This window comes from Eptatretus burgeri, chromosome 3 (genome assembly GCF_056783735.1).
Source record: "Eptatretus burgeri isolate ZD-2024b chromosome 3, Ebu_testis_v1, whole genome shotgun sequence".
Classification (NCBI taxonomy): Eukaryota; Metazoa; Chordata; class Myxini; order Myxiniformes; family Myxinidae; genus Eptatretus; species Eptatretus burgeri.
Genome location: NC_140963.1, coordinates 13,788,420 through 13,803,942, shown reverse-complemented (window position 1 = coordinate 13,803,942; position 15,523 = coordinate 13,788,420). Strand labels below are relative to the sequence as shown.

At 43.1% G+C, this 15,523-nt stretch overlaps 2 protein-coding genes across 9 annotated transcripts in view; both read left to right on the top strand.

Moving 5' to 3' along the window:
- Window positions 1–3,972, top strand: part of LOC147029424 (uncharacterized) — a 30,287-nt gene extending 26,315 nt beyond the window's left edge. The window contains exons 5-6 of the mRNA XM_085872469.1: window positions 1,206–1,421; window positions 3,296–3,972. Coding sequence (XP_085728595.1) covers window positions 1,206–1,421; window positions 3,296–3,424 — 345 coding nt within the window. The 3' untranslated portion in view covers window positions 3,425–3,972. The remainder of the gene's footprint in view (window positions 1–1,205; window positions 1,422–3,295) is intronic.
- Window positions 3,973–14,214: 10,242 nt separating this feature from the next.
- The window catches only part of LOC147029421 (uncharacterized), a 112,125-nt gene continuing 110,816 nt past the window's right edge, over window positions 14,215–15,523 (top strand). For 6 of the 8 annotated variants that reach the window (XM_085872467.1, XM_085872465.1, XM_085872461.1 and 3 more), the window contains exon 1: window positions 14,215–14,493. The gene's annotated coding sequence lies outside the window, so the exon portion shown is untranslated. Of the gene's footprint in view, window positions 14,494–14,597; window positions 14,621–15,523 lie in introns of those variants that run through there. The other 2 variants (XM_085872466.1, XM_085872463.1) reach the window with 2 other exon arrangements.

Sequence of the window (15,523 nt, the reverse complement as noted above, 5' to 3'; positions counted from 1 at the left end):
TTGGAAATTTTTATATTACAAGCTGAATCAGGGAGATGAAACCTGGTTGTGAGATCCAAGGTGGAGAGATTACTAACTGGGTGAAGAATGTTTCCCCATTATATATTTTGGCTGTGATGTCATACTTGAAGGTGTCAGGTTCTATACCTAAGTACTCTGTATGGTGACAGTTAAATAATGACAAAGGAGGAACAGGAAGCAGAGACAAGCAAATAGGAGGTGCTCCGTATTAGCAAAGATGGCTTTGTCAATAGTGCCTTCACTTGGTGAACAATAGGGTATTCAAAGAAAGAAGAAGTTTATTCAGAAGAGAAGATGAAGCCAGATATATAAAAGAGTGTTAGCAGGAGCAAAGACTGTGGGGAAGATTATAAACGAACAGAGACAGCAACACCATCTGCAGAGGTTGGAACAGGCTGATCAAGTTGAGAGAGAGCTGATCCATGATTGTTGTACATCACTTGAGTGAGGTTTCACAAAGGCACACTTCGTCAGTTACTGATGAAATGACCTTGTACGAGAGTTCGTATCGTGGTTGAAGCAGAAACAGCAGCTGTTTGAGTACCAGATGCAGAGAATATAAAATGGAAATGAGCAGTTTTGGCAGAGGCTGAAGAGGGGAATGTGGTAGGAGAAAGAAGAGAGGGGGAGCTAATTTGGAGAAGGGAAATGGAGGGAAAAGGAGGCATTGTGGCATGGGAGGCATTGACTGCTGAAAAACCAAGCACTGTGATGCCTGCTCATACCAGATTACTTAGGTTGAAGTGCTGCTTGTTCCAAGCTTGGAAGAATTGATGATTTTCCTAAAACTGGAGCATCATTTGTCCAAGCAGGAACAGGAGGAGAAGGTTCAGGAAATATGGATGTAATCGTAGGCAAGGGAGAGAGCTGCAAGATGGAAATAAGCAGAAGCCTGATGGGAGTGGGGGGGGGGGGCGATGTGACATGTAGAGGTGGAGACAGGAGGGAACATTATTCATGTTGATATATTAGTCAAGTGTTTTTTTTTAATTTAAAATATCATACATTGTACCCGACTGGGTGAAGAAAACTTCTTATTTGGATGTTATTTTATCATACACATAAACTTAGGAATTTCGGTGTGAAATTTTCACCTATGGGAAACTCAGAAGTGTGAAATTGTGTTTGACCTTTCAGCTGAATTTGGCTTTGTGCTTCTAACCTTTCACTGTGTGCCTGCAAAGGCTAATTACGACTCCGCCAGACACGTCTCCAAAGCCAAGGAAGCAGACACACTGAAACGGGATGTTATAACAGAGCCAGAGGCTACGATCCTACACATGCAAGAAGACTCACCTTGCGGAACGACGATGAATGGAGATGCCTTGATGGCAGGCCAGCCTGCATTCATTAACCCCATCCGGTCACCCGGAGTCAGAGTTGCCCAGTCAACGAAGAAGGTAAAGTATCATTGCACTGAGCTACTGAGTAAGTGATACTTCTCTTGCGCAAGCCTCTTTTCTCCTATCTTTGGAATTTGGTTTAAACCTCTGAACTCTCGCATGCACCTCGGTTTGAATCTATTTGAACTGTCAAATTAAGCGTTTAGTTGTCCTGACAGGATGTTATGTAAGTAGCACAACTTACCTTTGACCTGTGTAGTCTGGGGTGTAGCTTTCTGTATTGAAAACTGGATGCATGATTGGAAGCAAAGAGTGGCTGTGAGTTGGAGGATGTCCAGCCGGAGGATTTAAGTAGTGGGATAACTCAGGGATCGATACTCAGACAATTATTATTCATTATCGACATCAACGATTTTGACAGGACTCGAGTTTCGAAATGACCCATGAATGCTAACGAAGCCTTTGCACATGTGCTGCGGGTGTGCGTTTTCATTGACCTGGTCCGGCTTATCGGGCGCTTTCAACCAGCCATTGTAGTGCAAAATCTGAAATTAAAATCCATATATATATATATATATATATATGTATATATCAAAGGAGGTGTGCATGCGTGCGTCCATGCTCCACCCATTGGTTGGGCAGTTCACCTGACTCCACCCACAATCTCTATTTTACCCTTTAGAACCCTCTATTTTACCCTTTCGAACCCTCTATAATTACCCTTTAGGAGCATATTAAAACCCTTTCTCTCAAGCAGCGCTTTTATTCCGGAGGTTACACAAGTTTGCTGTTATTTCCGACTGTTTTCTTTTGAAATTGTGAAGGGTTTGTGTGATGTCAGTCACAGCATGATAGGAGAGCAGAGGGTATTATATATTCCGCTATTTGGACGTGGGAATGCCAGGATGGTGAGAATAAAGGTGGGACAACTTTGGAAGAGGGTGGGGGGGATTTCGGACTTTTGATGGGAGGGGAACATTGGGAAGTTTGACAGAATGAGTGTGGGGAGGGGATGGATGCCTTAGCATCGGGAGGGGAATGGTGAGGAGTCGGGGGGGGGGCGGGGTGGAGCAAAGATGGGGGCAGATTGGGAGGCTGGGGAGACTTTTTTGTTGAGTTGTCAGAATTGCATGTGTGAGTTTACTCACATTAAATGTGTGTGTGTGTGTGTGTGTGTGTGTGTGTGTGTGTGTGTGTGTGTGTGTGTGTGTCTGTGACCGCTGTTTCTCAACAACCACTGGTCCGATCTAATTGAAACTTGCCAGCTATATTGCTGGAGACCTGAGTATGTGCCTTTTCAAGGTTTGATATTAATTGGACAAGAGGTTCCCAAGTTATGGCCATTTATTTACCAAACCAATGACAAGACACGTTGCTGCGTAGGCGTGGCCGATGGGGAAAGGGTGCCTTAGTTACCGTGGCGTAGGAGTGGCAATGGTCAATGGCAGTGAATGTCATGGCAAGCAAAGACAGGGAGGTAAACTTGATTTTAATTTGGATTTTAATTAATTCTGTGTGTGTAAGTATCACAGCAGTTGTTATTTCAATGCAAGCGATCATTCGTGGAATGCATGTGAATATTCTGGACGGGCACGCACCACTTCCGGATAGTGATGACAAAAAGTATTCTAATAATTTCTCGATTTCCTATGCGCATTTATAGATAAACACAATGCCCCAATCCAGTCGTCGTTTAATAGAGCGAAGGAATGGACTGTGTGGTTGTTTGAAAGTTTTTTTTGAGGGGGGGGTTGCACGTACAGGCACGCAAGAGCGAAGGAACGGCCTGTGTGGTTGTTGTTTACGGCTCACGGTTTGAAAGTTGTTGTTGTTTTTTTTTGCATGTACGGGCACGTACTAGTACTCTGAAATTGCATGTACATTTTGACTTTGGCAAGACCAGCATGTGTTATGGTGTGTGCCCTCTGCAGGACCATCAAAGAACCACGCGACCACATCTACTCAAAGAGTGTCCTGTGTGCTTCCTTTTATTCCCAGAAAATATTTATGCATTAGAAATAAATCGTCACATCAATAGACACTTTTCTGATATGAACTGAGCGAACATCCTCATAATAATGTATGGCATTCAAGGACAGATTACCTATCATGATTATGTGACAATGTATCGTTTAAATGTTTTGAGTTTTTACAAACAGTTTGCATCGAGGTAGTTTGCTTTGTTGCAAATCTCCTGCACAGTAATTATACAAAAAATAAATAAATATCCCCCGATTAATCGAAAGCGAGCTGTACGATTTCCAAAAAAATATTTACACATGTCCATTGTCAATAGCAACTGCTTTTGGGTCTGCTTTACATCGTCACGTTCAAGCATTCGGGCTTTCCCCTGAGCTTGGTTTGGGTGTTGTTGCTCATGCTTCATTCAAACTTGCAAGTGCTTTGGTGAGGTCATCCTCAGTTTTTGCCCCACCTGGCCACCTTGAGCATAACAAACTGTATGTCGAGGTGACCAGCACCAGTTCTCACTGAGACCAGGCTGGGTTTCAAAGCCTGTGGGACTTTTGTTATACCAACGTGAAGCGTATATTGCTCTCATTAAATGACCTTTTCCCTCAAGCAGTGAATAAAAGATTCAACCACTCCATCTAAGTGTACTCCAGAACTCAATACAACTGCACACATGCTGACCAAGGACTTTTTCTGAAGTTTTCTTGTGCATTGTCTTTACGATAGATAGTTACCTCCAGCACCAAAGGTCGATGGAGGATATGTTTTCAGCTTGTTTGTCTATCTGTCTGTCTATCTGTAAGCAGGATATCTCAAAAAGTTATGGAGGGCTTTGGACGAAACTTGGTTAAAATGTTATCGACGGCTTTGGATGAAACTTGGTAAAAAAAACAGTTACGGACGGCTTTGGAGCAAACTTGGGGGGAAAAAAAATGTTATGGACGGCTTTGGACCAAACTTGGTAAAAAAAAAGCTGTGGATGGATTTGGGCTAAATAAATTGATTAGATTTTAGTGAATATCTGGATCTGGAAACAATAATTTTTTAAGTGATATTTCACCATTCAGTGATATTGCCAAAATGATGTCGAGAACAATATCTCAACTTATGGATGGATTTGGACAAAACTTGGTGGTGAGGTTGGGTGTGTGACAAGTATGAATTGATTCTCTTTTTGGTGAAAATCCAGGTCTGGGTACGAGAATTTTTTTAACCTTTTAAGTGATTTTTCACCATTGAGAGAATGATATCTCATGCATATTTTCACCTATGAGATATGTCATAGGCTAAAAATGATATGAGCATGATATCTCAAAAAGTTATGGACGGATTCAGAGGAAACTTAGTGGACAGGTTGGGTGTGTGACTAGAACAAGCCGTTTTGACTTTGGTTTCAGTTTGGACCCAGATCCGACCTATCAGTGGAATACAAAACATAAATTATTCAGCCTGGCGGAGGGAGGTATGCGCTCAACTGAGCACCGTTCTCGTTACTGTACTTGCTACTCTGAACCTCTCCACTTAATGAATTGTTCTTGAAACGTTATATATATATATATATATATATATATATATATATATATATATATATATATATATATATATATATATATATATAAATATATATATATATATATATATATATATATATATATATATATATATATATATATATATATATATATATATATACACACACATACATACATACACACACACTAATAAAAAGGTGTGTGTGTGTGTGTGTGTGTGTGTGTGTGTGTGTGTGTGTGTGTGTGTGTGTGTGTGTGTGTGTGTGTGTGTGTGTCCTCCATAACTCCAAAACCATGAAGCCTAGCAGCCTGAAACTTTGCATGCATACTCAGACTTTGTTTATCTGAGTTGATACTTGGCCAAAAGACCACTTGGCGTGCCCGGGCTTTACATTTCTCTTGCCCAAAATGGCCTTCGTGGATTTGCCGCAGAATGTCAGACTGGTGTGTGGCAGGAATTATCAAATGCTCACCAACAAAAATCATGCCATTTGCCACGTGCAGCTCATCCCTGAGATGCCACAAAGGTCTGATGAACACAGGAAGGTTGGTTTGATGCATTGGCCAGCCGTTCAGAATGTAGCCGGCCAGTAATTGCAAGTCGTTGTCATCCGCAGTGGCACCACGGAACAGGTCCAGCTTCCTCTGGCTGACTTGCAGATGGGTCATTAACTAATGCACCCTCAACTGCATGTCCTCCAAAATGGTGTCATACTTTGGGACTGAGTCACTTGGTGCCCATGACAAAATGTCTGGAATGTACAGCAGCTTCCCCAGAACGTATTTTACAAACACGTCATAACGCATAAGTCAAAGTAGCATCAACTGAAGCCTTGATGAAGTTCTGTACAATGGTTTCTTGGCAATTGTCACTCGAGGTTGATGGTCGGTTTGCACGTCAGTCTTGTATCCGTAGACATAGTGGTGAAACTTCTCCAAGGCGAATACCACCCCTCACATCTCGTTCTCAATTTGGGCATAGTTCTCTTCAGCAGCGGACAGTGAACATGAAGCATATGTGACCAGCCGGCCATCTTGCAGCAAACAGGCTCCTGCAGAAGAAATTCTTAAGTCATCCTGTACATTTGAGTCATTTATTTAACAAACAACATCAACAAATACAAACAAACAAATACATATGCACATATAGACAATCTGAACACAGACTTGTTCCAGATCTCTGAAATACATGGAGAATTTTAGTTCTTTATATCGTGTTCAGTGAAACGCAGCTCTTTGTCATTTTCAACGCTGGTGCGACAGTTTGTTAGGTCGATGTATTTCCAGGTGGAAATCATTTTTAGCTTTTGTGCGGCAATCAGCCTAATTTTGAAGGGTTGTAGCATATTGTTACGGATCTGGAGCCCATATGCATTCAAACATACAGATGCCCCAAAGGTCAGTTATTCCGTTAAGTACATGTGAGACAGGTCCCTTCCTTTTATCCAGTGGGAGAATCAAAGGTGTGCATTGCGATGTTCTTTCAGGTAGGTTATTACATCCAACGAACCATCCAACAAACCATTTAAGACCATCCAACAAACAAACCGACAACACCACTGAACAAGCGTTTCACTCGCCAAACCGGTGACTCGCTGTCCGAGGCAGAATCTCTGGCAGTTCCTTCTCGGCTTACACAAACTTTGTAACTTCTTTTTGATGAGTATGGGCATGCATGTAGTGGGGGCGGGGTTTTCCCGGCATAGCCGAAACCCCGCCAGGAAAGGGCGGACCCATGGGAGCCCCGTCCAATCAGGGCAGACAGTGACATCTGTTCCACAAAGCTCCCGCCCCGTTCGGGGAGGTCCATAAAAGTCATGATGCCATCCTCAGTGGAGAGTTCTGTGGAGAGGAGTCTCGAGAGTTCTGAGGGGGTTCGGTCGTTGGTTCTGAGTAAGTCTCTTGGAGGAGGAATGACAGTTCTTTTGGAGGAGCATGTTGGTTGGTGTGTGCTCTACATTTTGTTGGCATTCGTGGAGTTTTCCTGGGTCCCGTCCATGACCGTGATCTCCACCCTGGGACACCGACTGCCCCGCTCGGTTTCCTCCATGGGCACGAGCCCCACGCATGTGACTGTGGGCCGAGCCGCACGACCAATAGCTGGTGCTGCACTGCAGAGCCCTCCCTCCCTTCAACGTGCAGGTACCCACGTGAACTGCGACCTCCAGCTCATCTCTCCCTCTCTGGCTGCGGGGATCTTTCAATAAATCGTCTGAGTGTGTGGGCCCATCTTATAAGTGGAACTGTTAAGTGTTTTCCATCATTGTAAATTCTTGCTTGCATATCCGCGATAAGTCTTGCCCTGTTTTTTTTTTTTTTGTAAATAAATTACCATTATTAGAAATGTTTCCAGTTCATTTCCGTCCTTTCTTGCATTGGTCCAGCATGGTTCGGATCTGAGTTTTAGCCGGGTTTTTATTCCCGATAATCCGTTCATCCGAGCCGGCACGGCTTTGGCAGTTCCGCTCGTCTGCACCCGAACCGGAGTTGGTAGTCGGTAGTTGGAACTCTACCGCACTCCGTTGAGTGATCTGGTTCGAGCAAGACGTGCCGAGGGCATGGTTCCCCGGTAGTCGAAATCGCGTAGTTAATTAGGTAAATTAGTTCTAGACAAAAAGACCCTACACTATGCGGTTGGGATATTGGCGTCCACGGTCGGTTCAGCGACCCGCCGGCTCGCAGAATTATCCGGAGCGACGGCCTACAATTCCGGGGAGTCTGGTGGGAGACGATGTTACCTCCCCCACCTAGTGGTCATTCTCGCCACCGACCCCCGGCCCGCAACAATATATTTCAAGACCAGATGTATAAAATCTCTCCCAGCAAAGAATGATGTCAAAACTGAAATCCTTTGGGGACATTGATAGATCCCAAACAAATTATGGAATGGAAGGGGAAAAGTTGAATCCGCTTCTTTAACAGACAAGGGAATTATATATAAGATGAATCAATCAAGTTTAGTGAATACTTCTGGACATTTCCTTCGACCAACATTCCAGCTGAGTTGTAATAACATTCTTCTATCAAGCTTGCTGGTACATTATATCTATCATTTCCTAAAATCCCTTTGTAAGTAAAATCTATTTAAATAATAGGCAATTATTTTTTACTGAATTCAGCTTATTTGAAAGGTTGGCCTGTTTGTCATATTTTTAATGGACAGGTCGATCATCTTTCAATACAAAGGAAAGATATGATTATTTTAATTAAAATTAAAATATATATCTTCAAGCACGTGGAATCATACGATATTTGAGTACATTTTCAATTTCAGATTTAATACATTTATTTTAATATCAAGTTTTAATTGACAACATTTTATTATTGATTTTATCACCCACAAACCCATTGTGCCAATTTCGGAGAAATTCCATCAACACTCCTAAGCCAGTTGATGATGTGTCAGCTTTCACAACAGATGATCTTTACGAGTCAAAGAATTTGAGCACCAGCGCAGACGATACGGCTTGTTTTAGCTTCCTGAAAGCTGCTGCCTGCTCCAGCTGCCATTGCCAATGTGAATCTTTCTTCAGCAAATGCTGAAGCGGTGTTGTGATTACCAACATTTCAGGAATGAGTAGTTGATCACACCTAGCGCATGCTGTAAATCAGCCTTGCTTGTGGGCGTTGGCATATGCACAATTGCTTGGAGCTTTTGTGGGTCTGCCTTTAAGCTGTCAGCGGAGACAATGTGTCCCATAAACCTGAACTCTGATACCTTCCATTGGATCATCTGGCGGTAAATTTCACTCCACTAGCTCTGGCCCGGTCAAGGAGTTTCCTCACACTCTCATCGTGCTGAGCTTCATCAGTGCCCGCAAGGATCATATCGTCAGTGATAAAGTGGACACCTTCAATATCTCCAAACGTACACTCATTCCAATTCTGCAGCACCTCACTTGCAGAACAAAGGACAATTATGGAATTTTGTCAAAACAGTAATGCCCGCATGGAGTATGGAAAGTACACTTCAAAGTACTGTCCGAATCAAGCACCACTTGCCAGAACGAAGCTTTCTGGTCTAAAATTGAGAAAAACTTTTCACCTGTCTGTTTGTCTGTCTGTTTATCACCTACAGGTCACAATTTTAAACAGGTCTTCACGAAACTTCACCACATGGTAGAGTTTGTCAAAAGGATGATGCCGATTGTTTTTGGGGTCAAAAGGTCAACACAGGCCCAAGGTCAACAACTCCGGTGAGATTTCTAAAATCCTCAATTTTAATCCGATTGACTTGAAATTTGAAGAGGATTTCTATTTCAGGTCAATTAATTCAAGTAGCCAATTATTTTTGAGGTCAACATCGACCAAAAGGTCACTGTAGGCCCAAGGTCAACGACTAAGGTGGTGTTTCTAAAATCCTCAATTTTCATCCGATTGACTTAAAATTTGAAGAGGATTTCCATATCAGGTCAATGAATTCAACCAGCCAATTACTTTTGAGGTCAATTTTTTTGATTTTTTTATGACATCATAGGTGTCCTCATTATGACTTCATAATTGCATATGTAGAATGCCACCCGATCAATATGAAAAAAAATTGAGAAAAAAAACATACATATATATATATATATATATATATATATATATATATATATATATATATATATATTGATGGAACGACTTGGTAAAGTGTATGCTTCATTATATGACATTTACGAAGCAATATGACATTTATTTTTCAAATGTAAAATTACATCTTATGTTTTTGAATCAAACTGCAATACCATTATGGCAATGTTCGTTCTGACCTTCTTAACATGCTCATACCAGAGCTCTTTAATTTTCCATTGTGTCTAAAAATTGTTTTTCACTGGAAAATATTGGAATGAAAATCAACTTCCCTTTGTTTTAAAATATGGTTTATTTCATACAATATCCTTATGATGAATACAGGCTGTAAACATGGCTAACAGCAAGGATACACTGAGACAAGGGAATGGAAATAGCAGTGACTTGTGATCAACCTACATGATAAGAGCAGAGACAATGTACTTGGAAAAGCATGAAGAAGCCATTCCCTGAGTGCCGTTTCAAAATATATTGGACATCCGAGAGATACGCGGGAAATGAGGCCATTTGTGATCGGGTAATATGAGAAAGTTGGATTTGTGCTTCCTGCGGTAATAACAAAACTGTCGGATCGGACTTTTCAAATATGAAAACTGGCAGAGGAATAAATTGCTCTTCATCATGTTACTCTGGCTTCTATCACGCCCAACTCCTGCAGGCTTTGAGCTGTCAAACTCACCTGGCACCACACGCGTCGGGGACAATGACTGTGCACTGCAGTGGCCCTTGCAAACATGGTCACAAGTGTTGTGTTGTCTTGCCCTGTGCATGACCCAAAAGTCTTCTTTTTTCATATGCAGTATATGGCTGCAGATAGTATAATCATTTGGGAGTACAGCTGTGCCACTGATGGAGCGTCCCCTGTAGGTTAGAGCAGGAATTGGTAATTTGGCCATGGTCCTGGAAATAGCTCTCACCAACTCTTCATGGAGGACCGTGGGATCTTTAACATCCACAAACAAATGTCGGGAGAAGAGTTGTCCTGTTTAATGTCCATTCGAGGGACGTCGCACACATTTATGAATCACCTTGTCTGTGAAACACCATAATGACAGTTTATAGCTGGGTTCTGGATGGGATTCCAACCCAGGCGAGATAGCATAAAGGCAAGTGGGCCCAAAGCCAAAATCATTATATCTAATGTCCACTTACATCCCCAATCCCATCCACTCAGTCGTTTCTCTTTTTTTCCCCCACATGTGGAACAAACTTGCACATTCTCCTCAATCTAACGCTTCCCTCCAGGTCTTCAAAACAAGCTATTCACCAGCATCTCAGATCATCCCCCATCCAAAACCATCATCTTTTCTATTCCCGTTACCCTTCGCCAAGCCCACCTCATTCCAACTTTCCAGTCTTTTCTTCCTGAAAGTTTGCGACTGTGCCCATCTTTTCCAGCCACCGTGTCAACCCCGAGCCTTCATTCTTTACCGATTATACCGGTATCATATATCATACCCCGGTTAAAATAGGTGTACCATATCCCTGTGTCGTAAGAGGCGACCAGGGTTGCGTCAGGAAGGGCATCCGGCGTAAAACATGTGCCAAATCACTATACGGATCATAGGGATGATCCGCTGTGGCGATCCCGAACGGGAGCAGCCGAAAGAAGAAGAAGAAGATATATATATTTTTATATATATATATATATATATATATATATATATATATATATATATATATATCCATACTCTGTGCAGAGCGTTGGTGCTGCCAAAGCAGTCTCCTTGGCTATTGGGTACAATTCTGGACGGGTCGCCACTCCGACACAGGATACCAGCATGCTGGCACTCATTTTGCCGACCTCGGAAGGATGACAGGCAGAGTCAACCCCAGCTGGTATTAATTCAACAGCCGAGTGGGATTTGAACTCAGGATCCTCGGATCCTAAGCCCACCACCCTAAATATATATATATATATATATATATATATATATATATATATATATATATATATATATATATATATATATATATATATGTTTATATCCCTGTGTCGTAAGAGGCGACCAGGGTTGCGTCAGGAAGGGCATACGGCGTAAAACATGTGCCAAATCACAATGCGGATCATACTGATGATCCGCTGTGGCGACCCCTAACGGGAGCAGCCGAAAGAAGAAGAAGATATATATATATATATATATATATATATATATATATATATATATATATATATATATATATATATATATATATATATATATATATATATATATATATATGTTTATAGCAGCTGAATCCATCCTGTGACCAGGCATGGCACTTGAATTGTAAAATAAACAACAAAAACAATGATGATATTGTAACAAAGCATATATTAATTCATAGGAATAATATTTACAACAATAACAAGAATAGTCGTATGGCATGGAAAATAGTTGCATGGCAATAATGATAATGAAAATGTGATCCCCACACTAGCCCCAAACATATCTGGGCCAGCACACAAAGACAAGCTGATGCTCAAGCAGTACATCAGGCAGGTGTGCAACAAGAGGCTGTGAAGACCAATGAAAACTTTGTCCATCGGATCAAAAGGCCCATTCGTATCTACAACAAAGGGAATAACTGGACTGATACAAGAAATATATAATTTTGCCATGAGACGAACCCATTGGCGTACTCTTTTGAAATGTACTGTGCCCCCCACATGTTTTTTTGGGGTTTTTTGTGCAGGTATGGTAGCAGGTGTGATGGTTTAATGCTTGCAGGTAGCAGGTGTGATGTTTTCTGTGCAAAACAAGGTGTGATTTTTTGGGAATCAGAAATTGGGCATAACAATTTTCAACCGATCTTCACGAAACTTCACCACCTGGTAGAATTCATCATAAGCAGGAAACATAGGCCAAAGGTCAACAACTTCGGTGAGTTTTCTAAAATCCTCAATTTTCATCCGATTGACTTGAAATTTGAAAAGGTTTTGCCAATCAGGTTACTAAATTATTTTTTTACTAGCAGATTACCTGCCCTTTGGGCGGTCGTGTTCCAAGCATGCAACACGTTCTTCTGACACAAACTTTTATTTGGGACATATACATCAAGACACATACATACTTCACACATACTTCTGAGCATGCAACACGTTCTGAGCATATATAGCTCTGTGTATGCCAAAAAATAAATAACCCGGGTGACATGCATGAAGCAAAAACATACCAACTGCTTATAATTCAAAACACACCTCACTGCACTGGAAAACGTGGGGACAGGAATCGTGTAATGTTAATGGTGGAGACTTGTAATACCCTCTCCCACCTCGAGGTGGCGCCACACGATACACATTTACATAGAGAATTTGCGTCCACCCCCCACCCAACCACTCATCCCCCCCATCCACCCACTCATCCCCCCCCGTCACCCCTCCACCATTCCCAAGACAACCGGCAAAGATAAAAACACCCCGATACATTCATTGGAGCCAGGCTCATCCTCTGTAGCAAGTCTGGATCGAATTGGCTCAGAACTGGAGAGAGGGAGTATCATGACAAACAAAAGTCCCACAAACAATCACACAAACACCGGTCCGAATATTATAACGAGGATGGTCAAATTTGTTTTAGGGATTTTGCAACTGTCGGGTTCTGCACATGTCGATCTTGTCTGTCTGTCTGTCTGTCTGTCTGTTTGTCTGTCTGTCTATCTGTCTGTGTGTCGATATGCAGGGTATTTCAAAAAGGTGTGCACGGATTTGGGTGAAATTTGGTGGGCAGGTTGGGTGTGTGACAAGGACGAACGGGCTCGACTTTGGTGAAGAACGGCATCCAGATCCGGATGTGACAAGGTTTTTAATCTTTGGAGTGATTCTTCACCATTGAGACATCGGGCCAAAAGGATATTTCGCATGACGTTTCAAAAAAATGTGTTGGGCCCGATATCGACATGTGTTTTAGTGGATCATTCATTGCGTGGCGGGGTGTGCGCTCAACCGGGGGCCCTGGAGTTTTGGTTTTCGTCGTGTGGCATACTTAAGAGGAAGAAGATTCGGAAGAAGAAAACAGTAGGAAGAAGAAGATTCGGAAGAGGCAGAGAAAGAAGAGTAGGAAGCAAAAGAAGAGGAGGAAGAAGAACAAGAGTCGGAAGAAGGGTCGGAGTAAGAAGAAATAAAAGAAGAGGAAGAAGCAGAAGAGGAGGAAGAAGGAGAGTAGGCAGAGGAAGAAAGGTCGGAGGAAGAAGAAATAAAAGAAGAGGAAGAAGCAGAAGGAGGAAGAAGAAGAGTAGAAAGGAGAAGAAGAGTAGGAAGAGTAAGAAGAGTCGGAATAAGAAGAAGAGGAAGAAGAAATAATAATAAGAAGAAGTGGCAGAAGAAGAGGAAGAGGATGAATTGAAAGAGGAAGAAGAAGAGGAATTTGGAGGAAGAGGAGGAATCCTACGAGGAAGAAGAGTAAGTGGAAGCAGAGGAAGAATAGGAGTAAGTGGGAGTGAAGAGGAAGGGAAAGAAGTCTGTATATATAGCGGACGCGGACGGCTTTTCATTTTCAGATGCTTTCTGGTGAAATCTTGTATAACTTTTCACCTGGAAATGGAGGCAGTGGCAGTAAATTTAGAGGTTCGGGATAAATTGATTGAAATTATTTTCAAAACTCCTGTGGTGAAAGCATTTTTTCTCCAAAAATTGATAAGGAACAATATACGAGTCCTGGTCTTGTTTGTTTGATCCTTTCGTTTACGTTGTAATTCCTTGTTATCCTCATCTTATTTCCCCCACTTATTATGCGTGCGGCTCGATCTCAGAACGATCCGAAAAACAACAACAACAACAACAACAACAACAACAACAACAACAACAACAACAACAACAACAACAACAACAACAACTCGGCGCGTGAACCCAGCGCCACAGTGCCCACGTGCGAGGAGCTGCAGAGGCCGCGGTTCCGCTTTCTCCGAGGGGTCAGAGGTCCCTGGGAAATCCCAAGAATCTATTTTGGACCAGTTCGAGCGCACGTCCGAGATATTGCGCTTTCGGGCGATTTCCGCGTCGTGGAGCTTCCATCAAGACTCGTCGGAGCGAAGAATTGGGGACGAGTGGTGAAAAGAAGGACGAGCACGAGCGGGTGAGTGTGCCGGCCGCGCGGTGAGTGAGAGTGGTGTTGTGTGGACGACGTGTTCGTGAGGACACGACACACAGGGCGGGACACGAGACCGTGTTGACAAGAACGTGTCCATTTACTTCACATTCAGGTGATTAAAATCGAATTTAACAAACCCGCGACACGGCGACGCTGAACTCGAACCGTGTCGGGCGATTCCAACAAGCTGGGGACAGAATGTCCACACGTGCGGATTTGGTGTCGCAATCTTCCTGATTTTAACTGTTTGCCGGGATAATCTTGGCGTCTTCACACGGATTGTTCGGGACATTCGGTCATTTTTACCCTTCGGTGAAGATTGTACGTACCTGTGCACTCCGTACTACGAGTGACACGTACCTGTGTACCCCGTACTACGAGTGACACGTACCTGTGTACCCCGTACTACGAGTGACACGTACCTGTGTACCCCGTACTACGAGTGACACGTACCTGTGTACCCCGTACTACGAGTGACACGTACCTGTGTACCCCGTACTACGAGTGACACGTACCTGTGTACCCCGTACTACGAGTGACACGTACCTGTGTACCCCGTACTACGAGTGACACGTACCTGTGTACCCCGTACTACGAGTGACACGTACCTGTGTACCCCGTACTACGAGTGACACGTACCTGTGTACCCCGTACTACGAGTGACACGTACCTGTGTACCCCGTACTACGAGTGACACGTACCTGTGTACCCCGTACTACGAGTGACACGTACCTGTGTACCCCGTACTACGAGTGACACGTACCTGTGTACCCCGTACTACGAGTGACACGTACCTGTGTACCCCGTACTACGAGTGACGCGTACCTGTGTACCCCGTACTACGAGTGACGCGTACCTGTGTACCCCGTACTACGAGTGACGCGTACCTGTGTACCCCGTACTACGAGTGACGCGTACCTGTGTACCCCGTACTACGAGTGACGCGTACCTGTGTACCCCGTACTACGAGTGACGCGTACCTGTGTACCCCGTACTACGAGTGACGCGTACCTGT